Source organism: Gambusia affinis, linkage group LG18 (assembly GCF_019740435.1).
Source record: "Gambusia affinis linkage group LG18, SWU_Gaff_1.0, whole genome shotgun sequence".
In the NCBI taxonomy this organism is placed as follows: Eukaryota; Metazoa; Chordata; class Actinopteri; order Cyprinodontiformes; family Poeciliidae; genus Gambusia; species Gambusia affinis.
The window spans coordinates 22845854-22871847 of NC_057885.1; the positions used below are offsets into that span (position 1 = coordinate 22845854).

At 37.2% G+C, this 25994-nt stretch overlaps 2 protein-coding genes across 5 annotated transcripts in view; both read left to right on the forward strand.

Annotated features, from left to right (window-relative positions):
- On the forward strand, positions 1-25123 carry LOC122820930 (SH3 domain-containing protein 19-like). 2 transcript variants are annotated; one of them, XM_044098650.1, is made up of 17 exons: positions 1-488; positions 8507-8543; positions 11282-11322; positions 12813-12873; positions 13657-13792; positions 14448-14607; positions 14682-15788; positions 18723-18788; positions 20909-21137; positions 21532-21763; positions 21837-22046; positions 22547-22605; positions 22687-22931; positions 23746-23774; positions 23930-24104; positions 24307-24401; positions 24490-25123. In XM_044098650.1, the coding sequence occupies exons 1-17, from the start codon at positions 398-400 to the stop codon at positions 24595-24597; spliced, it is 3081 nt and encodes a 1026-aa protein (XP_043954585.1). In that variant the 5' UTR covers positions 1-397; the 3' UTR covers positions 24598-25123. The 2 variants fall into 2 exon arrangements, with proteins under 2 accessions (XP_043954585.1, XP_043954586.1); XM_044098651.1 differs by having other exon boundaries at positions 23749-23774.
- LOC122820925 (zinc finger protein 420-like) overlaps positions 1-25994 on the forward strand; it is a 175621-nt gene that overhangs the window by 117839 nt on the left and 31788 nt on the right. The window lies entirely within an intron of this gene.

Below are 25994 nucleotides of genomic sequence, written 5' to 3' on the forward strand. Positions count from 1 at the left end.
GGTGACGTCACGAAGGGGCAGCTCGTGCGGCTCCGTATCAGGAGCTCGCGGGGAAACAGGGAAGCTTGAGGAAAGTCTTCAAGCAAAACAGAGCCGGTTCCCACCGAATAATAACCGGAGGTTTTTATTTTATGCAGTTTCTTCCTCCGTGAATGACTTCATAGCACCGAGGCAGAGTTTCTACCCAAACCTGGAAGTCGTTTGGAGCCGAAAAGTTATCGGTGCTTAGGTGAACTTGTCCCGGGTCGACGCTGTGTTGTGGTGGATGTTAGCGACGAAGAACCGGGGAGGGGAGATGAAAATGTCGCAGCGCTTTCCGTGCTGAACCGGGGCTCAGTTTTCACACAGGAAAGCGAAAAATATTTAAGTCTAGGAGACGTATAAAGGGGGGTTAAAGATGGCAGAAGCTCGGTCAGAAGAAGAGGAGGAAAACCTGCGAAGAGACACCCGGGATCAAGTGGTCCGACGACAACCGAACAGCTCCGGAGGTAAATAAAGGGCAGAAATGCTCAGATTACTGCCATATTTTGCACCTGCTCACGCTTCAATGTTTCAATATACCGAGTAAGCTTTCTTATCCAGGAAAAAAATATTTTACTCTATAATTAGTGTCCATAACAATACATGTTGGGTGAAAACTGAATTAAAGTGCGCTGTCTCTTTAAATGAGCGGCTCTTTTGTAGCTGCAAATGGAGCCAGCTGTGATATTTGGAGTATAACTGTGAAATATTACACCATGCTGACAAAAACTGATCTTCCTCTCATCTTTAGCTGACATGTCAACATTTTAATGCGTCACCATAAGTAACCAGAAGCTTTAAATCCTCCTACAGTCAATAGACTTATTAAACAAAGCATTTAAACACTTAAAAAAATATTTTTGAGCCTCTTTGAACTTTTCTGTTGCTAACTAGACGAACATTGTGTTAGCAATGCTTTAGGACTTTCTAATAATCAAATTATGGTCCACAATTCCCAACAATATATAAAATTTGTGAAACATAGAAATGAAAATGTAACATTTAGTGTTTTTAGTATCTATTTAGTATCTAAACTCTGTATACTCTTTCGCCCATCGTTCTCAATTGGTTGTGGCGTTCCAAATAAAATGTTATAAAAATTTCATATTTTTATAATTTTGTTATATATTTGTAATTTTAGTTTTAAAATGACCAGAATTTGCTTATGACTTTGTTATGTTTGCCATCATTGTAAAAAACCAAATCAAAAGAAATGAAATGTTACTCTGTACTTAAGTTCAAAATACTTTTTTACTCTTACTTGAGTAATATCCTGGGCGGCTACTTTTGAGTGCAACCTATTGGTACTCTACCCAACTCGGATGTTTACTTTGTTACCAGGAAATTCTTCAAACTTAAGTTAACTTTTTTTTAAAGCGACGGTGGATCCAGTAGCGTAATTACTGATTAGTTGATTGGAGCAACCGACTGTAAAATGTCTGCTCAGATCTGTAAAAGTTCAGTGATTTTCAGAATATTTAATCGCCCAGATGTTGGTACTTTTTGTCGATTGACCAAAAATGTTTTTTGATTGATTGTTTTTCTTTAGTTTTATCCTCTTAAGTTGTAAATACTGGAGTCCTTGCTGGACAAATATGCATTTGCAACAAGTTAGCTTGAAGTTTCTTGCTATTGTTTGAAATTACATGAGCCAAATGTTTAGTCTGGTATCACATAAGGAAAACATCTGATAGGCTTGTCAATATTATCACACTATAAATCTGTATAGAAGGTTAATGTTTGAATTTAGCTGCTTCCTTTCGGCACTCAGTGACTCAGGGAGAGTGTGGGTAAACCATGCGGCTCCACAGTGGGTGTGGACTGATTCAACCCAACGCCATAAATTCTTAAGACGGCATTCAGTCATATCACTGTACAGGTCAAAACTCGCCCAAACCGAACTAAGAAACTGCTTTCTCCTCCTACGCTAACGGTTATTTGATTATATGCATATGTTATTGCTTGGCAGAATGTTTTTGGGCTCAATCTTTCTAGACTGTTGTTTGTTACTGTCTAGGACAACCTAACCTGTGGTTAAGGTGGCTGTAGAAAAATGACACACAACACATTTAACCAGGTTTTTAAACATCTATATTCCAGCATGACACCATTTTTATGTCGTTGTCATTGTTTTGTTTCTCCTTGAGGTTGTTTTTACAGGACTTTGGTTTGGAAGTCAGCAGGATTTAAAGTGTTGTGGTGGCGGCTTTAACCGCCAAGAGCCACTGAGAGTCATAATGTTGCTATTTTCAACTGTAGAATTATAACATACTAAACAATATGGTGGCTGTTCATTCCTTGACATAAAGTGACAGTTTTAGACTTTTGTTTCAGCCCCACATTCAACGGTTTTGGTGTTTAGTCTCACATCTGCAAAGTATTCTTATTTTGAAAGGTAGAAATAACTTTATGTTGAAATGTTTTTAGCTAAAAGAATAAATATGTAATGAATATTACTGCTTTTCATCAATTTTATATATATATAAAGTCTAAGATCATACAGTTTTGAACCCGTTGACTGAACCAGTTTGACAACTTTTGGTTTTAAAGATGGCGGCGTCCATTATTACTTCCGTAAACAGAGTCCTGCTGTGTGACGTCAGAGTTCTTCTTCTGCACATGCGGCTCACTTTGGGGTCGTAAACCGTTCACACAGAAGTCTGACTGCGGTTGCAATTAATTAGTAGTATTAACGAGCAATAAAAAAACAACAACTTGAATTTTAGCAAAAGGTCGGAGCATTTATTTGAATTTTTTTGTGAATGTAAAAGTCCACAGCAAAGACATTTAGAAAAATAAAACACGATCCTCAACATGGATGTAAAGTGAAAAAAGAACAAAACGTAAAACGTTCCAGTCACTTTCCTCAGGTGTACTGCTGTAATGTATTCATGTTGTGGAAGTGTGTTGACTAAAGGACGGTATCCGGGTTGTATAACAGGGCTTAGAAAGAGGAGAGAGCTCATGAATAAAGGAAGGTCAGCGTCTCACCTGCTTCACAGAGACAAAAACCAAATGCAAACGAGAGCCACTGGTTGGTCTGACTGGAGCTGCTGCTTGTTTTTAACCTGCTTTAACCACCAGGTCACAACCTGCAGCAGGTTTTAAGTTTTTCTGCACAACAAATTAAATCTTTTTTAACGTTATTAAAAACAGATTGCCTGTCTTGTTGAACAGCCTGTAATATATTTAATACATCATGCATCTAATCTCTGCTTTTAATAATACATGAGGCCAGGTGGTTTTAATTTTTAATGTTTTTCCCACTGTACCGTCAATTTATTCACGCAAAACACCAAATCTTACCAAGTATTTTTAATCCAGTTTCTAGCAGAAATATCTTAGTACAGTTGAATTGAGATAAAACTAACTGAAAAACAACTTATCAGTAAGATATTTAAGCTTGTTTTAAGTAAATAATTTAAGTAAATGAAAAAGTGTTTGTTCCACTGGTAGATTATTTCACTTACAACATTGGAAAATTGTCTTAAGTAAATGTATCTATATCTTGCTGAAAACATACTTGGAAGTTAGTTTTGTCTTATTTCAAGTGTAATAAGATATATGCACTAAAAACCAGACAAAAAGAAGACTTGGTTAGATTTAGTGTTTTTGCAGCGTTGCTTTTCTTTTAAGTAGATTAGTTTGGGGTTTTTTCAAGTAATTTAACTTCTATGACAGCCTTGCTACTTGTTTAATGTTTATTTATTTGTAATTTTTTATTCCCTTGATTGGCATCATACACTGGACCCATTCAAGTTTTCTCTCATATATGTAAAATATTATTATTTTTACTACAATTATTAAGCTTAATAATCATAGTTTTTGGTAAGAAAATCCACCATTTTCTCACCAAAAGCTAAAATTATTTTAATACTGGTTTTAATTATTGATTGATTATTGACTTTACACAATAAGTCCTATTTTAGGAGTCAAACATATTTGTCAATAAAAACAAGACATTTAATTAAAAAACAACAAATACTTAGTTTCTATATCATAAACATTTTCTTTAGTTTTTATCCTTCCAGGTCAGAAACATATTATCAGTCTGATTTTTAAACTAAGTAGCTATTTCACTATTTTGTTTTTTAATTATGGTTTATTTATATTTGCAAAAGTCTCGTAAAGTGCGTTTGGCAGCACAGGATCCTGTTGTGGCGTTGGGTTTCCTTGGTAACCGAACAGGATGGATGTCAGACCTTCAGGACAGGAAGGAAACATGAGCAGGTGACGTCAGCGGAGATGTTTTTACAGTTTAATCACCAGACAAGCTGTGGAAACAGACATTATTTTATTAACTAGAAAACAAGATGAAAATATGAAAAACTAAAATAATTAAAGAATAATAGCTAATTAATTTCTGTTCTTTCAACTTGATGAGAAGAACAACTATAAATTATTTGTTCTAATTTGTCAAAATAGACATTTTACGTATTGTTTACATAAATGCATCAGTTCTGGTTAAATTATGCATTGAAAGTCCTTCATTATTCTTTTGGATACAGAGACTGACATATTTCAATATTTAACTCCTGGATTAGCTGAAATAATAAACCAGATGTTTACTTTATATTCAGGACATTTTGGATAATTAACCATGAGCCCGAATGTTTTTGAAAAGGTGAACATGAACTCATGTTTTCTGTTCTCTAATAGATTAAATCTGCTGCGACGGCTCCATGTCTCTCTGTGATGGTTACCACGGCTGCAGAAACTCTGATAAACAGAAGGATGAGAAATCAGTTTTAACTGTTGTAGTAATAAGATTAATCATGAAATATTCTTCTCATCTGTCTTTCTGACCTTTAAAGAAAACAAGTAGAGAACAGTCCTGTATGTTTACAGTCTATTACATTTTATCAACAACAAGGTGAGCATATTAACCAAAATATAATTCCCAGACTATTTGACCATGAGAATAAATAACACTCTTCACCCTGGGCTAAAATATCCTTGAAATAAATACGTATATGAACCTTTTAACTGTGACCTTTCACACTGAAAAGTTTACAAAATACGACCTTTAATCGTCAAATACTCACACCTCCCCTAAAAACTCTTATTACTGTAGATTGTAATAGTATAAAAACATTAAATATACTTTATTGTGCATTAATACAATGAAAACCATCTAAGGGCTAAAACAGAAGCTGACATCCATCGTCTTCCTTATTTCCCCTCTTCAGCCAATCAGAGCCAAGGAAAATAAATGGCGCTCCAGGATTGGCTGCTTTTTGAATGGCGTTCCAACTGGCATTGGGTCACTATTTCAGATTCCCAAACTGCATTTTATTTCCTGAATATGTTTGATTTTCTCCACAAACATTGTTGTTACGTTCCATAAAAATGCTGAACTGGACATAAACGACAATCTACTGAAGAGATGTAGTCAGAAAAAAGATTTTAAAACTTTTCATCACCATCCTGAGATTTAAAGTCGATTTGTTTGACAAACTGCAGATTAAATCAATTAATGCACTGATTCCCCTCCCCTACTTGTTTCTGGACAAAGCCTAGCTTAAAGAAAACTTATTTTTCGTCTCTCACAAGAAGGACAATTTATTCTGTTAGTAAAGTGAGTATTTACCTGAAAGCAACATTTTAATGCAACATAAAGAGAAAATGTTAAGGTTTTCTCATCACAAGAATCTGAGCTCCATTAAGATGCTCTTCAGATTACATCATTGCTATTTTACAGATCTGTTTTAAATCAGTGCTCTCTTATTTCTTCTGACTCCAGTATTTAGCAACACACTGAAAAATTAAAACTGAACTATAAAAAAACTTGTCAGATATTTTCTGCTCTGCTCTGTTTGCATGCAGAGTTCAAGCTTTAAGGCTCTTGCATCATTAATTGATCTGGCATCTGAGTTGTTTTTTATTCTTTAGGGGCGAGTTGTTGTGAAAACCGATTGATCAGCCGCTGTAAGTTAAGCTCCATTTTCCAGTCATTTCATCAGAAACGTACTGGGAAATAATTGGCTAAATGTTAAAACACTCAACCCACCTTTCCAACAGATGTCTGAGTGAAACAGGTGTTGGAAGTAAAACATGTGAAAGCTGGTAACTGACTAAATAATAAGAAGATTTAAGGTTATTTTACCTTTTTATAACAAGGATTTAAGAAAATAAGCCGCATTGGATTTCAAAGGTCAATTAAAGTAAAAATATGATCAGAAATATTTTATTTCCTTCTAAAATAAAACCTTTTGCAAACTCTTTTTAAGTATTTTCCCCTTGGTAGATGTAAACTGCAAAATACAGCTGGAAATTTCTCAACCTTGACCTCTGACCTCCTCCTGAGAGAGCAGAAAGCCTCCCGATGACGGCGCGATGTGAAATTTGCTGCGTTGGTTGTCTGCGTGTTGCAGCCCAGCTCCAGCTCAACGCTAAGACAAACATCTGGAAGTGTTACAACCCTGATGACTCCTGCAGAATCCCGCTGCAGCCAATCACAGCCCCACTTCCTGGAAGCTCCCAGCCAATCGGGGGAGCCATCCGGAGCTAACGGGCGGTCCGGTTAGAGTTTCAGAGGCTGGGAAATTAGAGGAAAAGCAGACACAAGCCTGAAGGGACTAACTTTCAACTTTTCAAATCGCAAAACGTGAAGAAAACTAAGAAGTAAAAAAAATACTTTTTAGGCTTTAAAGTTTAGTTTTCTTTAGATTCTTAGAGAAATCAAGCTGACCTAGTTTACACTTTGGACTGTGAAGAAAAGCAGTGGAAAGGAGGTAGGCAATGGAAACGTTCACATCCAGAAAGGAAAATCTTTTCCTCTCTAGTTTATTTGTTAACATTAAATTTATAAAACGTGAGACTAGTTTGTGTTAACAGTTTAACACGTATCTAAACTGATGTTTTGCTACAAAACTAAATAGAAAACAGCTTCCTTTGATTAGCATATTCTACATTTTAATGTTGCAACTTTAGGTAAAATACAGTGAAATGTTGAGCGACATTTTCTACCTTAATGAATGTCTTTGTTTGAGAAAGAAAAATGCAAATTATGGCGAAAACAGATGAGAAAGTGTTGGTTTAAGGAGGAAATAAGATGGCGTTCCTGTTAAAGCCAGAGCCATGAGTGGGCAGATAAAAGCAATGATTCATCTGGTGGAAAACAAAGTTTAGATGAGCTCATCACTTTTCTCTGTACGTTGCAAAGCTTCCAGACTGAATAATGATACATTTAACGTTTAAAATTCCTGGATAACATGTTGTTTCAGCTCAGATTAGAAGAGAACGAAAAATAGCAAGAAATGTTGGGTATGCAGAGCAGCAAGTCGACTGTTAATATTTGTTTTGGTGTGAAACTATCAAGAATTGCATGGTTCAAAGGTCAGATCTGGGTTTTTCTTCCTCTGCTTCCCACAAATCATAATATCTTTGCTTAGAGATTCATTAAATGACCAGATTTGACCCATTTTCCACTTTAGCAGATATTCAGAACATAAGCAGTCTGTACTCCTTATCCAAGAGCTAACAAATCAGGCTAACAGTCTTCAGTGTGGAAGCTGCTACTGAGTGGAGAACTTGAAAATTATCTGATGCTTTTTTTTTTAAAGTTGTGACTTTAACTCATTAATTTTGATAATTACTTGCATAGATTTCAATGCATACTTTTTAAAAAAGCAATTAATCACCTTTTTATTTTTACATACAAATGTGGTTTTATTTGTGTGTTTCTGGTACGCCCTTAAATCTGACGCACAAATCTGGCCTTCTGTGAAAAGTTTAAATTTTATTCAAAAATGTACTTGAAGAATTGTGATCGACACTTTTTCATTGTTCCATATTTTATTCAAATATTCATTAATACTTTGTAGATTTACTGATTGTATTCCTAAATTTATGATCAATTGATTGTATTTTTTATATGCTATTTAAGTGGATACTTTACATAAATCCATTGGGATTTTGCCTCTTCCTGCACTGTTTTTTTCCCTTAATATTTGTGATCTGTATTTTAATTGTGCAAAATAAACTAAACGATGGACGACGAAACTTTTTCTCTTGGCCCATTATTGGGTAACTTTTGCTTTACAAACGATATGATTGGATGGTGGAAAAGACTTTTGTGTTCAAGTTGTGCTAAAAGGAGTTGGAATAATTAACATTACCAACAATAAATACCTCTGTTGTTGAACTCATGTGTTTTATATTTAGCTGCAAAAAGGAATTTTGAGTGGAAAATATTGCTTATTTTATCAGTATGGTTTCATACTACGGTAGTAAAATGTTGGTATGAATCAATTTTATTCATTAAATTGAACGTTTTAGAAAAGAAAGTTAGAAAAAAATTTATTTAATGTTTAAAATTGGATCTGGTATAAAAAAAATCATATTTTACTTTATCAGGGGTAATTGCAATATTCACCAGGTTATTGAGATTATATGTCTTCCTAAAATTGTGAAGCTCATTTAGCTGCTAATTGTTGCAGTTTCAGAATTAATAAAGTAAATGCTGCTTTGTGTTTCTCCTCAGGTCGTCCTGACAGACGTAAGCCGGAGCATCGCCACAGGTACGAGGTTTCTCTCCTGTCAGCTTGACTGTCTGCCAACAGGAAGTGTGTTTTATTCCTCCCACATGTAGAAAACCTCCTGGTCCATGAGGTGATACTGTTTGAGGCTGAATCTTGTTGATCCTTTCAAATGAACGTTTGGATCAAGCTAAACTTCAGATTTGAAAAGCTGTGCATGAGACTGACATGATCATTTGGTAAATAATGACACTTTTAAAGCAAAGCTTTGCATCCCCAGAACCAGAACCGAACATGGAGAAGCAGCATTCAGCTGCTATGCATCACAAATCTGGAACAAACTTCCAGAAAACTGCAAAACAGCTGGAACACTGATTTCCTTTAAATCTTAATGGTTGACTGTGTTCTATGACTTTGTATTTCTGTGTTTTTATGATGTAAAGCTCTTTGAAATTCCTTGTTGCTGAAATGTGCTATACAAATAAACTTCATTCTTTCAAATTTGACTCTTTTAATTAAAGTTTTAATGCAACTTTACATTAAAAGTGTCATTATTTACCAGCGGCACTTCATTCTAACAGTTGGAAGCATTCATAAAGTCTCCTTCTTGTTTACGACGGTGTCCTCATGTCAGTCTTATGCACATCCCTTCAAATAAAGTTTTACCAAAACTTCTTCCAATGTCCAGAAGTTAAAGTGGTCCTGCTGTTTTTCTGCAGCTCAGATGTTTCTCCTGTTTCTTTGCAGACTTCCAAGTTTAACTTCCCTCCCATTTGGTCTCTGCTTCTTACACACTCCTCAAAGTATTTAGTCTGTTGCCTGGTTGGCATAGCGACCTTTAAAAGTCACTGGATTAAGGGAGCCTGTGTGTGTTTATTCAATAAAAAACAGGGGAACTTGATCCATCAGGTTTAGAATAATTTAATTGGTTTTACATGTTAATTAAGTTACCTACTTTTTATTAGACTTGGACTGCGGTAATTGCTTTCTGCAGCTAACCTTCAGCAAAATGCGTTTAAAGCAGCAAAATAAAGGCGGCTTTGAGTGCAGAAGTGAACCAGTGCAAAATAAAACCCCACAGAGGATGACTCAGAGCCTTAAACTGCACCGTTAAGCAATTAGAAATGGCTTTTCTCTCCTGTGAAACCGAACCTTCAGAACGTTCAGAAATGAGAGCCTTAATTTATAGACAAGTGGCGACGCAGTAAATGGTAAATATGATTAATGGAGCGTTTTCTGTTCGTTTAATTGGTGTGAATGTCTGGATTCTGCTTTATATTGGATGCCAAACAATAGAGTATATTCCAGTTTTTAATTTGATGTAACCCCACTTAATGTAACCCCACTGTTAAAAAATGTTAAAGCGGTTGCTAATAAACTCTGGTCTGCTCTCCTGTCAGTTATTCACACACACACACACACGCGCACACACACACACACACACACACACACACACACACACACACACAGACATGCCTAACCATGATGTAATGGAGGAAAATACTGTAAAACTGTTCTCCAGTATCAACACTCAAATTAAGCACAAAAACGTTCAGAAATAAACAGTTAATGCAATGTCATTTACTGCCATTACTTAATTCTAATTAGGGATGCAAGTTATCAATTAATGACTTAATTGATTGATTAACAACTCCAGTTCTGAAGGACTGGTCGGCCCTCCATCTTTTCATAACATAAATTTTTTATGTCATTATATTTGAACTTTTTTTGTGTTAGTTGTGTTAAATACTGATTGAATAAACAAAAACTTTTGTTTTTCTCAAATGATTAAACTTTTACAGACCTGAAATCAACCGTGATTATTGTTGTCGTGTCTTTCTATATCATGTTAATTTTTCTGCATCTTCTCCGTTTTTCTGTCATCGTCACATCGTCGCCTTCCTATAAAATCAGTAACTTCTGGTTGAAGCTGATTAGTTGAAACGTAAGGAGATTGTCAGGTGTTTATATCTCAAAATAGAATCGTATACAGAGCATTGTACGTCCCAAATTGGACTCTGTCCGGGCCGCTTCTCCTTACTTCTCCGCCACCATCTTTAATTCTGCATTGGCTGGCTCCGCCTCCTGCTGGATGGCGGAAAAACTACAACACTAAAACAAGGTTGAGCGGATGTTATTAGTTAATCGAATGGAAAGTTTGATCTATCTAATAAACCATTGTCAGTCCATTAATTATTCGCATCCCTATTTATAAATTTTTATTTATCTTTGTATAACTTAAGCAGTAATTTTTTTTATATAAAGAACACAAAATGAATTGCTTCGTTTCCATCGGTGTAAATGAGTTTGTTTTTGTTAATGGGGAAACTCTTGAAAAGAAACCCAAAGAACAAAGTTAAAGGTCCAGGAACATCTGTTGTCTTGTGATGGCTCCATGATTTCTGTCTGTTTTTATTCAGCTTAAAAACCAACAACTTTGGCTCAGTTTCAACCTGTTTGATGATTGAAGTTTGATTTTAGTGTCAACGTAAACTTTAAGTTCTGTATTTTGTGTATTTCTTGTTATTCTGGTAATTAATATTTAATCTATCCTTACTGGTTGATGCTTGGTTAATGTTTAATGTTTCTAAACATTAAAGGATGACTATGTTTTGCAAAGGATGACTATGTTTTCTAGCATTTGTTATAGGAAAATAACTGGTTTAAAGTCTAAGTACTGGAGAATTGGATATCAGGATAATTTGCCACTAAAAATAATAAAATATTTTTAACAGTAGGAGATACAGAATGAGGTGAAATAATGTTTCCTGTCTCTGCAGCCAGGGTCCTCTCTCGTCCATCAGAGCTGTCATCAAGAGAAGTAAGTGACAAACTTTATGACCGTTTCCTGTGAAGTAGAAACACAAACACTCACAGCCATGAAGCCAAAGTAGGTCAACTTTAACTTTGATTAGAAAAGAAAATGTTTGGCTTTTTCTGGGCGATAGATTTTTTATTTTCAGATCTGACTTTCCATTTCTATTTTTCTTTTGTCAGATAATTAAGTCAGGTTTCTAATAATTAAAAAAAATAGAAAAAAATACAACAGAGGTAGTATTTGTATTGCAGAAGAAAATGAAAGACTTACTTGATTTTACCTCTTTTTGTCTGAACTTTTGAAGCTATAGCTGAGTTAATCAAACTGTAATTATTTGCATGGTGGATGTTTAATAAGATTCATTTACTGGACCAGAAGCAAAGAGTTTTATCAGTATTTGACCTGATCAGAATTGATCCCAGGTTAGATGGTATTGATTAAAGAAATTTAACCTCCACACCAGAAATTCAAACTAAAGCAAACTTTCCATTTAAACTGTTTACAGAGTTGCTTAACTCTTAGTTATTCAGGAAAATATTGCCTTTAATGATGGAAAACATCCAGTTTGACCTTTTCAGATATAATGAAACCCAGCCTGGCTCAAAGTTTACAACTCAACGACTTCCCACCTTTTGCTTCCCCTTTTCTTCCCTCATGTTTCTCTGAAAAATATCACACAGGGTCTTAAATATCTTAAATAACACACATGTCCTGCTTCTGCAAATCTGAAGCTTTTCCCACTGTGTCAGGTCAAAGTTTTGATGTTGGACCATCTTATGGAGTGCTATAAATATCTTAGACATCTGGTTTCATATTCTGGTATCTTACAGTTTTACATGCAGCTGTTTGGACCTGAATAAAACGGATCTCGTCTTCGTTATAAATCCCAACATAAAGAGTTGACAGAAGGTCTTTGGTTTTCTACTTGAAGCTTGGTTCAATTTAAAACAACTATGTCAGTTTTGATTAAATGGCACTTTATGCCAAAAAGGCTGAATAAAAAGTATAGATAGACTAAAACACATAAATATATAAAAAGCTGAAGAAAAGAAGCAGGTAATCAGTTTTAACTTGATGCAATGGGTTTCTTTTTAAGCTAATTTGAATAATTAACTGAGCTTATTGTTCTGTAATGTGTGATTGAATTGAAAGTATTTTGTTTTAAAGTGGATCTCAACAACATTTGTTATGAATTGGTAATATCTAAATAAACTGAAGGCCAGTAAGTAGAAGTGTCTTAAAGAGTTTGAAATATTGTCGAAAACATCTTAAATGCGTAAAAAAAAAAACATTAAATCCAACTTCTGGATTAGAGACATTTTTCTATTAACTTTAGATTTTCTGGTGACTTTATTAAAGACGTTGGTTCATGATTTGAAACATTGTTCAGATACACCATGATAATAATGTTGGGTTTATCTTTCTTGAATCATTTATATTAAACTTCCAGCTTTGTTGTTGTTTTATTTTAACTTTGCTTTAAATCTCTTCAGCTTCGAGGGCCACGTCTGTCTCAGAGACGCACAGAGAGAGAGAAAGAGAAAGAGACAGGAGGTAAAACTCCCAGATGATTATTATTTATTTCAGCTGAAATAAATGCAGTGAAGCCAGTAAATTACAACACATTTCTGTCATTTTTACAGGTTGGACGGACATAAAATATTAATTAGTGTGATTTATTACTATTTGTTAAATATGATAAGTTTTTCAGTCTTTACATATTCCTAAAGTACTTATATAATTATATAACTACTTTAGGAGTTATATAATTTAGGACAAATTTAACAAGATGAGCCTCGTCTCTAGAGCGCCTCCCCATCACAAACTTGATAGAGCCTGAAAAGAAACAAAAACATGTAGAAAGTTTTAAGTATTAAATTCTGAAAATTACAATGAAATATCGGGGCCAGTTGGAAAAAAAAATATTACAAGAATAAAGTCAAAATATTCAGAGAAAAAAGAATTAAATCATATTATGAGAATAAAGTTGTAGGTCAAAGTATGAATAAGTCATAATAATACAAAAAGTCATGATATTATCAGAATGAAGTGGGACCTAAAACTATATTAGACATTAGATATGTGATGTTTTTCTTTCAACAAGAGGAAAATATTAATTATAAGTCATGATCTATTTTTTCTTATTGGTAACTTTGACTGATCTTTATTGACAAACTATTTTCACTGCTTGAATAGAAAGACACATAATTAAATTAATCAGCTGAAGTCATTCTTTACAAACTGCCTCCTTGTTCTTTTCATAAACTTACTGATTTGATTTGTGCATCTCTGCCACATTGGTCTCTTTATGACTTCCTGTTGTTTGTCGGTTGCTAGGCGACCAGAGATCACCATCTTGGCAGCAGAGCCGCTGCCCTCCACATCCTGGTTTCCTGGAGCCGTTGGAGGGATTCCTCCACCTCCTCCTCCGCCTGCACAGATCTGGGGACCCACCATCGCTCCGACGATTCAGGTGTGGCTTGGATGACAAACGACAACTTTAGAGTTCATTTCTACATCATGGTAGGAGATTTAGCAGCAAACACACTGCTATTATTTACTGGTGTGACTAAATGCGGTTAGTGTGTGGAGTTTCTAAATGTAATGTCACAAATGTTCAGACTCTGTCCCTGACCTAGTAACCCTACAGAAGCCCCACCTGTTACCTAGCAACCCCAACAGAGTTCCGCCTGTCACCTAGCAACCCAAGCTGAGCTCCAGTGCATGTGGCTGGCTGGTTTTACCGGCTTATGCGCTGTACAATGGCTGCTGGAAATTACAAATGTTTTGTTGTTGACTTAACATCCAGAAACCGCTTGCTGCATTCTTGTTGGTTATGCTTTCAAAGATGTCTGGTTGTATAATTCTGGATCTGTTTGCAGTCGTTTTCATGTGTGAGTGTAAACGATAAGTTGGAGGGCGTGGCCAGCAGCAGCTTATTTGAATTTAAAGTGACAAGATGCCCTAAAACAGCTCAAAATAGGCTGAACTAATCAGAGTAAAATCTCATTATCCAAGCTGATTTTGTGTAAAACTGTGATAAACATGTTTTGTGTAGACCAGAGATCTGTCCTAACCTGTTCATGGAAGCGTTACAGGTCACCTTTAACCCTTGTTTTCTTTTTTAGCCGCCTCCTTCCTATGAGGAGGTGATCAGAGAGAAAACACAGGAGCAGGTTCTCCATCCTCCCGCCTCCTCCTCCTCCTCCTCTTCACCTTCGGTTTGTAGAACCACCATCGCCACACAGACTGACCCAGGACCCGCCGCCGACCCTCAGGAGACTCGCGGTAAACCAGGAGGCTGATTGGAGGGAGTTCTAGATTGAATATTTATTATTAAAAGGAGTGATTTCTGTTCTCAGATAGAAGATCAGCGAGACCCCCCCGGCCTCCTCTCCCCTCCTGCACTTCCAGACCTCCGAATGCTGCTGATGTCATCATCTCCTCCAGCCAATCAACTGTTAGCTCTTCTGAGGCGAACAGCGTAGCTACCAACTCACATCCTGAGCCTCTAACACACACCTCCACACACACGCAATGCTCCGACTTCCTCAGTGACCAGCAGGTGCCTTCAGCATCAGCATTGCCTGACCCAGATGTGCCCTTGGAGCGCCCCAGGCCACGCCCACGCACAAGGCTAGTTCCACAGCCAGTTAGTGACGAGGTTAAAGTTCAGACTTTAGTGAAGCTGCGTGAGGACGGTTTGGCCACGTTAGCGGCGCGTGCAGCCGGCGACACCACCAACCCGGAGGGGAGCAACGGGAAGTACCTGCAGGAACTGCTGGAGGCGTTCAGCTCCGACGACTGGGGCTTCCCTGATCACTGCAGCGACGACAGCGAGCGCAGCCAGTCGGAGAGCGAGGACGGAGCGGAGGAAGAGGACATGGCGACTCTGAGAGCGAGGATACAAGCGTTTGAGCAGCATGTCGCTGATGAGAGCTGTGGAGACTTAAATACTGGGAATGTTGAGGGTTTCATTGTCACAAAAAGACCAGAGCCTCGACCTCGGCCTCGTCTCCAGGGGCAACCGGCCAAATCATCCCCACCTGTCATCGCTCCAAAGCCCAAAAGCTTTTCACCTTCCCCCAAACCTTCCAGCAAGGTATTCTGGGAAGACGAAGGTGTTGCTGTGGAATCAGGCAGCGTAGAAACGGCAGAGTCAAACCCTGAAGCTTCGTCTTCTGCAGAAGCATCAAAATCTGATCCGGGGTCAGACATCAAGCCTTCCCAAACCCCTGAAAAGCCCGCCATAACCCCAAAACCACACACTGTTACAGAACCGCTCCCATCTAGCGCCCCAGTCCCGGCGCCCAGGCCGCCTCCACCCAAACTCACGTCCGCCATCAGCAGTGACTCCTTCACCCCGAACCCAGGACCCCCAAAGAGGCCTCCGGTCGCCCCCAGAGCTAGCCTGGGCGCGCCGCCGCAGAACGGAGGTGATGCTACGCAGAACACTGTGACCCAAACTGGTGAGTTTTAGTCGGGTTACATCTCCATTCTGAACAACGTTTCACCAGTTGGGACTCAATTACACTTTTTATTAAACTTAATTGCAGGATATTTATTTTATTTTTTCAAAGCTATTTTTAAAGTTTGCTTTTATTTTTACCTGATAATTTTCAAAGACTAGTATTTTCTTCTGTCTTCTCAACCCTTCAGGCATTTAAAAATACAAACTTTAAAAATAAAGCAGAATATCTTTTAGTTTTATCAACAGCTACACATTTTTAAAAAATTTTTTCTCAGTCTTTAGGATCTCAGTCAGGTGTTTTGATGATGATACTTGACCTCTTTGACCCTCAGTGGACAATCTGTGGTTTTCTCACTGAAACTTCTGTTTAGTCTCCATGTCCGGAGGGTCATTACATTGTTTTTATTCCAGTGATTCTGCAGCGCTGCTAATATTTTCAGCTTCAGGTTTCTGTATTGACCTTCCTTTTGCCCAGCAGCCGTGGTGAAAGTGTCTGTGGTTATTTTCCAAATATTAGCTAGAAGGAAGTGTCCTTCTTCCTGTTTACACTACCAGATAGCCTGAATTAGCAACTGCTACTGATAAGGAAGTTAAGTTATTGACTCAACTCCACAATGACCTGCAGATGAGTTTCAAATGAGATCATTATCATCATCACTGTTCACTCTGAAGTTGCTGCAGTGCTAATATGCACAGTGGTAAAAAAAAATTATTTCCTTAAGTTCAGATGATAATGATGGTGTTTAAAAAAAGAGACTAAAATAATAAAGTTAGCATCAGTCTCCCAAGTCTTTCTTTCTAAACTGGATATTTAATCAGCAGAGAAACTAAAACTAAATAATAAAGTTCCTCTATTACAGATCTTTACAACAATCACCAAATAAACTAAATTGTTGATATTAAAATGACTGGTATCATTGATGCTAACATATTAGCATCACATTTCTTGCTTTTTCTACACTGCTGCCTCAGCGTTACTTGATGTCAAGTTTTACTCCTCGATTGATGTGGCCAGTATAAAAAAGCCACATTTACCATCATACTGCAGTGACTGACTGCTGCATTTTAAATGCACATAGAGGCATTATCATAAATCCTTCCTCCCAGACTCAATAACAATTACAGCTCCCAACAAAGACAGCATCTGTTTACATCCCTGCTGGTATCTGCATAATCTACTCTCCTTTTCTTTAACGTTTCTGCAGTTTTTGCACTTCTGCTGTTCAGTAGTGAAATCCTGTTGGGATTTTAAACAGCAAAATAAACCTGAACTAAAAAGGTAAAATAAAAATCTTTATCCATATTCTATATAAGTATGGCTAAATGTGTAAATGTCTTCTGTCTTCCTAACTCATGGATTTTATTTAATTTGATTGTCGGCTTCATGCGCTACAGTGTTGTTTTTGTTTCTCCTGGTTTTCGTCCAGACAAGTAGAACCTTTATTTATCTGCGGGTGATAATGGAGGGCTTGTTTTGGCGAACTCAACAGTCAGGAATAATAAACAGTTCGCAGGACATTGTTAAAGAATGCAGTAAAATCTCTGGCATTCCTCTTGACTGTCTTATTGACCTCTATATTGCCAGATCATTGACGAAAGCTACGACACTACGGGTCAAGTTTGGACCATCTAGATGATAGAATGACTCTCTGTCGAACCGATAGACAGACACAGTCTGGAAGCAGACTTTGTCTTGTCTGTGCTTGAAGATAGTTAATGAGGCTGTTGTGGGTTTTTATGTGTGGGCCTGCTGAGTGTGCAGCAACTTGCCCTTCATGAACAATAAAGTTTAACCAAACTTTACAAGTGAGGTTGCACAGAGTGTGGTGTGGTTGGAGACAGTCTAAGCATTTATCTTATTGTTGCTGATAAATGCTGGTTTGGCCTATTTCTCTTTCTTTCTCATCACTATAGCTGAATAACAAGCGTTAATATTTCCAGTTAGCAGTCTTTATGGATTGCTGGGAGTCATCTTTGTTTTATTTTTGACATCAGGTTTGTAAAAAAGTTGCACAACAGAAAGTTGGCTTGCTTTAAGTTGTTCATCAGAGAGACAACCTGGGAGTAGAAACCGTCTCTGTAGCAACAGTTTTATCCACAAATAGCACTATGTAGCACTAACATGAAGGTAAAAGTTTAAGCAGTTTATGTCCAGAATGTGCGTGGTCTGCAGAGATGTTAGCTGGATGTGAATCCTTACATTCTGGTGCTGTGGTTGATATCTGAGTTCGGACAGAGCAGTGATGAAAGTAGTACAAACTGCCGCTGCTTCCCATCAACCAGTACCAGCTGGTTACCATGGAGACCAAACAGAGGCAGGTGAAGAGGCATTGTTGACTAAAGAGTCGCTGATTTCTTTTTCTTCCCTCCCAGCTGCTGTTTGAACTTGATGCTGCTTAATTAATATTATCCACAGAAAACAAATGCAAAGTAAATTTTTTATATTTAAAATATTAATAAAATAAAATAAATTATTGATTATAAATTTCTCTACCTAAAGGTTTCCTGGCAAACTGTTGTAACTATGAAAGCTAGCTCTGATTTCTGTGGTTTTTATTTGGAAAATGAAAAATTCACAAAATGTTTCATTTTAACTTAAAATTACACATTTAAAGTTAATTTATCTTATAAATATTTTAAATATGTTTTTTATTTAGGTTATCTAAATAATCTAAATATAATGTAATACTTAGGTTATTTAATTTTGATGGTTTTATTTCCCCATTTTACAAAGAGATACAAGATACGTTTCATAGGTTTCTATGGGGTTGTTTATGGTTCTGTTGCAGGTTCTGTGGAACCTTCCTTAACCCTATTTAGGGTTCTATAGAACCCAGTGAACAGCTAATACATAGCAGCAAAAACAACAGTTGTTTTGGGGATTAGTTACACTTTGAATGATTTTCCATGTTGTGTTTATTTCCTCTTTCAGTGAAAGGAGGAAGTATCCGTTCCACCGTCAAACCGGCAGCACCAACTTCCCCGCGCAGAGCCAGCGGTAAGACTACAGGCCCTGCTGTGTGTCCGAGTTTCTAAGACTCTGATCTGGATGTAGCTGCGGCACAATGGGGCGTTTGAGAGCTTAGAGACACAAATGCAGCTCATTTGTTTTGTGGCAGAAACATGCAAACATGTGGAGAGGTTTTATGTGCTAAGTGTTTGTATGTGACTATGTGCTTGGATCCGGCTCAAAGAGGGAGGCCTGTGTGATGCAATACAAACTTTGTGGGAGGAAAATGGGATGATTGTGTGAGAAGAAACAAACCCCCACTGTTGTTGTGTGCTTGAAGTGTGTAGAAGTCTTGGTGTGTGTTGCTGGCTGAGTCTTCAGCAGTTTTATTGGCTCTTTAAATTGGGCCGTCAACCAATGGATGCAGAAGTTTGGGGGCTTTTTGTTGATACCTCGTGGTAGAAATAAAACCGAATCAGTACTTCTTATATGTCCAATCTATATTTTCATCCTGGAAATCATGACATTATATTAATAAGTATTGATTTGAGCAAAATGTTGCCTTTCAAACTAGAGGCAACTTTTATGTTTGGTTTGACATTCAACAAAGTCAAGCTAAACATAAAGTTGCCTTCAGTCTGCTCTGATTTGATGACAGAAAGTCAAGATTTGGCTCAAATAATCCCTTATTAATAGGGCTGAAATTATTTATCGTGATTAATCACGATTAATTGAATTTAAAAAATAATCGTCAACTAGCTTAGCAATTGATTAATCGTTATCTGGAGTATACAGATTCAGACAAGGCCATCTGCTGAAGGAACAACACATTCACATTTACATCTAATATAAACAAAATCATTTTCTGTAAACATGTCAGCGTTTCAGAAAACGAGAGTGGAGAGCTCGCTGGTTTCAGATAGATCGATTAGCTTTACTTATAATAATAACATAAATATTCTCCAGTTTTTCTTCATACAAGATTTAATTTAGTTATAGAAAAACCTTTTCACTTCTCCACAGCAAACAATCAGTGCAACCAAAGCTGCTGTCTTTTCTTCTGTATGCATTAGCATCATTTTGGATCAATAATAACATTTATCATTTAGCTAATTATTAATTCATAAAATACTTAATAGGCTCCATCACTCACCTTTTAAACAACAAAGCTTTTCAGAGTTGCTGCTGACCATTTAATGACCGCAGTCTACTCCTCTTCTGACTGCACTGTCAGGAGAGGAGTGTGTCTGTTTGCTCAAACAACAAAGTTTGAAATATTTTGTTGTTTCAAAACAAATGTTTTGTTTTGAAACTGAGAGTTCACTGTACTCCGATGACCTCCACAGTCTCAAGATCTCACACCAATAATAGAACACCTTTGGGATTTAGCGGGATGATGAAAGAGTCGCATCAGGAAAGTTCAGCCAACAAATCTGCAGAAACTACGTCATTCTGTCAGAGAAACATCTCAGGAATTTTCTATGAAGCCGCAAAGAATTAAAGCAAAATGGCGGCCAGCAACTAGTAATCTGGTCCTTAGTTTTAGTTCCTGTCAACATCAGGACCTTTTCTTGACTCAATTGTAGCTCAAGTTTATTATGTTTACACAGTAAAATATGTTCTTCCAGTAACTTGATTTAAAGGAACTCAGTGTTTCAGCATATTTTCAGTTTTCTGGAAGTTTGTCAAAGTGAAATAGAGCCATTATTGTTTTATCTGAACCATCTGCAGCTCGACACATGGCGATTATTTCTCATGCTGAACTGGAAATATATTTTATTGGTTAAATGTTAGGTTTTCATTAGTTATTAGCAGAAAATTGTTATAATTGACAGAAATAAAGGCTGGAAAACACAAATCTGTTTAAATAATCTATATAAAGAGTTTCACCTGGTGACACAGTAAATAATATTCTGAGTTATTGATGGATCTCTATAAACTGCATGCAACAGTTGCATGAGAATTTAAGGCCAGTAGATGGCGCTAATGTCCTGTCAGAGATGATTGTAGCAACACAGAAATGAACAAACTCAAAACTTTATAATCACCACACTAACTGTAATGGAAGTAGTTACAGATCTACGTTTTTTATTTACCAGAATTATTCATCTTAGGTTAGTATTTATATGATGAATAAACATAATTAATTACCTGTTTTCCTCCTCCAGCTCCTAGTCTGGCCCCCAAACCAACTGCAGTACCACCGGCGCGTCCAGATCCAAACCCAGTCCCTCAGAAACCTGCAGCGGTCAGTCCTGCTGCACCCACCAAGCCTCCAGGACCGCCCAAACCCCCGACTCCGGCCCCCGCCATGAGGAAAGCCTCCGTTCCCCAGGCCAAAGCTGAAGCCAGCATCCCTGCTCACCCAGCATGTTCTGGGCCGACTCTCCCTCAGCGGTAAGGAAAGGCTGAACAGTTGGGCCTAAACACTTTGATTAAAAGCTTCATTCTGTTTTCTTTTTTTAATGTATTTATTACACTGTATAAAAAAGATTGATAAATCATCAGAATTAAGATGAATCAATAAGTAAAATAAGTTGCAGCACCGTGTGGCTGCTTCACTCCATCTGCAGAGAACATGTTTAATCTGTTTGCTCTCTGTTGAATCCTAACTACAAACTGGTTTCTCTGGCCTGTTAGACAATGCATTACAGCATCTGTGTCATATTAACTGTATAAACTGTTTGTATATTTTTTAAAGTAATCTTTTTGTACTACAGGAGTAAAGATACATAATCATAAATTCAGACTGTTTCCATCATATTTTGTCTTTTTCCTTTTCTTTCCAAAGTCCACCAAGTGTTAAGCTCCTCCCTCTTCGCCCTCCACCAATCAAATCCGCCCCCAGCAGGCCGCCTCCCCCTGCAATAAACTCCTCAACCAATCAGATCGCTGCTGCCAAAGCTGTACCTGCTGAGCAGTTTTCATCAGCCAATCAGATGCAGAGTCAGAGGGTGTCAAAGAAAGGACCGCCTCTGCCTCCTCGTCCCAAACCTGGACACCCTCTGTACAACAGCTACCTGGTACTGTCACACAAACACTCATCAAATCATAATGAAACACAGAGTACTGTAGTAATTTAAATTTGTTTTCCAGAAACAGGAAGTCCTGATTGTTCTTGACGATCCAAACCCTGCTCCTGCTGAGTCGCAGCAGGCAGGTGAAGGGACGGATCAGAGCAGCGTAACAGCCGACATCAGCCCGTCTCAGTGTCTCCTGGACCTGGACACCCAGCCAGAGACGGTCCAACATCAGGACGGCGAGTCAAAAACGGCCATAGAAGACCTCAACCAGTCAGACTTCCAGGTACCGACCAGATGGATTTTATTCATTCCTTTAAAAAAGTGTAATTCCTGGAATCTTAATGACTAAATATTTAAGGTTTTTAGACAGTTTCAACAAACCTTCATCTCTCAGAAGGATGAAAACTCAACACAGATTCTGGACGAAGCTTTTGAGCTGAAAAATAATAGATTGACTCGTTGACTTGAAGCAGAAAGAGATCTAGAGTCATCCATTTAAATATATTGGTTTTAATTTTTTATATTTTAACTAAAAGCCACCTGAGAATCAATGTTCATATTTTTACAACATATGTTAAATGTTACTTTTAAATGTATTTTTCTTGTTCTTATTGGTGAATTGTGCGATACTTTTGTCAACATCTGTTGTTTTAACGTGCTATATGAATAAGTTGCCATTGACATGGAAACTAAAGCGTGATAATCAGAACTAACTGGATTTAATGAGAATGTCCAGTCGGTGTTGTCTGGTGTTTTAAATGTGTTTTCTTGGTTTTTCTTCAGTCCATTCTGCCTGTCCAGCCTGCTGAGCTCAAAGAGCAGCCAGACCCTCCTGCTGTCAGGTCAGAGAGAAACAACTCTCACAAAACAACGAGTTAAAGCTGAAAGCAGTAAAAGAACAGACGTTCTGTGTGTCTCTGCAGCGGCCCGCGATGCGTCGCTCTGTTTGACTACGAGGGAGAGGACGACGACGAGCTCACCTTCTCTCAGGGCGACGTCATCGGCCTCCTGGAGCTGGTTGGCGAGGAGTGGGGCCGGGGCCGGATCCACGGCCGAACGGGAATATTCCCACTCAACTTCATGGAGGTGGTGGAGCCCCTTCCAGAGCCGACGCCAGGAGAAACTTCTGAACCGGAGGCAGCAGAGACCGAGGAAACGGAAAGCTCTGGTGAGACAAAGAAAGCTTTTACTCTTTTAGTTTTAATTCATTGTTAAACACTTTAATCGCTGGAATGAATGTTTACACTCACCTGAGTTAAGTTGGTAAATCGTAGCAAGATTTTAATGCCGAATTTTGTCCCAATTTTCCCTTAAGGTACCTCAATTATTAGGATAGTCTTAAGACTGCGCTTTAATTCTAATTAAAGAAGACAAGACAACCATCACGGCACATTAGAAAGGTTTTCTGTAGTTTTTTCTGTCTGCTTTTTCTCAGGCGTAAAAGGAAGGAAATTTGTTAAAAATTGGCAACAAAATGCCACTACACCAAAATCATATTTTAAATTCTCTGACTTAGAGGAAGTAGAACCATTTCAGGTCGTTAGTAGAAACAGAAATAAGTTCTTGTAATGCTTGTGTACTTTTGTGATTGAGCGATCAGGATTAGATAAGTAGAGAGAGACAGAGAACAGCTAGCAATCATCAATTTGGACTTCGTGTTTTCTTCTAAGGTCAGTATCTGAAAAACGCAGCGCCAGACAGAAACATGTTTATATAGAAAACATTCTTGATGTAACTAAAGCCTCAGAGTGTAGAAACTGTAGAAGTTATTAAATGTAATTCTTTTGGCACAATAACAGTCTGTCTGCTAATCTAACTTCAAGTTTTTGAACAGGTTATATAAACGTATAACTGAATAAATATGGTTTTGTTGTAAGCTTCATGTTATTTTCTCTCTGCTTTCATTTTTTAAAACTTTTAATACATTGCTTTGTCTTTAAATACAACATTTTTAATTCTTTTTTTTGCATATTTTTCCTCAGCAGCACTAAAACAACCATCAGAATTAAAGGTGAGTGTGTTTAGCTATACTTTCTATGTACATTATTAAAACTACATTATTAATAATAAAGTCTTTCTTATAGATTTTCTCCTTCAAAGCAGCACTGATTTTAGTCAGTTTATGAAACTATAAACGGTCTAAAACTGAGTGGTTTGTGTGAACAGACAGACGAGTGGGCGGTGGCTCTGTTCGACTTCCCGGGTCAGACTGCAGAGGACTTGTCCTTCCAGAAGGGGGCGCTGATTCAAGTGACGGAGCACGTCGATGCAGAGTGGAGGAGAGGACGACTGGAAGGGAGGGAGGGACTTTTTCCTGCTGCTTTCACACAACCCAGTCAGGGTACGAGAATACACTTATACATTTATACACTTACATTTATAAAGCTGTTTAAGGGATTTACAAAACGGAAAAAAATAAAAATAAAGGAATACGATGAGTTTACAGAAAAATTTTAAACTCAATTTGTGAAAATTTAAGGTATATTTCATTTGTTTATGTTAACTTTTTAAAAATGCGACTTCTGTTTATTTTTTCTCATCAGCTCAGCCAATCACAGGCCAGCAGTCTGCAGCTGAAGGAACGGCTAAAGCTGTGTTTGACTTCACAGCAGAGAACGAGGATGAGCTCACACTGAAGGTGTGCGACTTGAAATTATTTGTTTTTCTGGGATTAAATCCTCTGCTGAAATCATTTTGAAAGTTTTATTTTGTTTCGTCGTCTGCAGGTCGGTGACATCCTAACACAGGTGGAGCCGATTGATGAGCAGTGGATTCTGGGAGTTGTAGGCGGAAAACGTGGGATTGTGCCTAAAAACTACATTTCATTCCTCTGATGAGGAGTTTAACAGATCTTTGAACTTTTGACGACACCACATGGATGTTTCCTTGTTTTTTATCTAGCATTTTTGGATGAAAACATGAATAAATCCATTCCAGTATTTCTATTTTATTTAATCTTTTATTGCCAGGCGGATATTAAAGGACCTGAATGAGCCTGAATAGTTTTCATTTTTACTAAACTGGAGATGGAGGGAGTCTGTATGTTTTGAGACATTTAGACATCTGAGATTAACGTAAACGATTACACCTTGATGGACTGTTGATAGTTTTATTACTTTGTTTCCTCTGGACTTGACAATTTCTCTTTTTTATTCACTGTTTTTCCTGACCAGTAGGAGGACTGGATCGACTGGATAACGCCATCATGGGATTTGATCACTGCTTCAAAGATCCTTCTCCTCATTCCTTCTCTCTTTACTCTCTTTTTGCAATTATGTCAGTAAATACAAAATGTGCAATTAATTCACTTTAACTGAACTGTTCATTGATTGTGCAAAATAAAGCCTTTCGTTTCCTTTTTGCGATGGAACCATTTCTAAATGAACTGTTCAGAGAATAGTTTTCTGATGGTAAGTATCTGCAGGTAGGAGGTTTTTTCTGGCTCCTGTACTGTTTAAAATTATAAAAAGGATTTCAAACGGTTTCTATGTGCGCCAAAGCCATATATTTCTACTCTTTAAATGATATTTTTATGACTAAAAGTAATTATTTTAGTTAAAATTGTCTCTCAAAACACTGCTGTGTTTATTTAGTCTTGTAAAGTTTTTCTTTTTTGTGATTTTCTAAAAATGAAAATCATGCTGTAAATAATGTTCCATCAATTATAGCAACTATCCAGATTCCTAAAGCAGCACAGACCATCATACTGCCACCACCGTGTTTCATTGTCACTTTGTTCCCTTTCTAAAATTCAGTTTAACATCAGATTTAAAAGAAATGCTTAAGACTTTTGCTCATTCTCCCAGTGGGTCAGTTTGAAGAAATTACATTAATGTCAATAGTGTCTATATACTATAATCAGATTTTTGTTTAACTTTGAAAACAAATGGCAGTAACACCTTACTACTGTGACTATTCACTGACCTGCAGGCCTGTTTAGTTACTAGACTGAGAACCAAAGACTTTAGTGGGGATCTGGAAGAAGCAAATGTTGGTCAAAGAGAAATTCAGCTTTTTAACAACAGACATTAGAGTCTGAGACTGAAGACTTTTTTAATTTTTAACTTTTGTAATTTAGTGGTTGAAGACTTTTCTACGTTCTTGCATGATAAAAGGACCTTCTCGCTTCAGATCTAAAAATTTGTTTGAAGGAATCAGTAAATGAATAATTTCTGCTGATTATTGCGCAAGTGTATTTTATTAATGTAGCACTTTACATTCAGAAAAAATA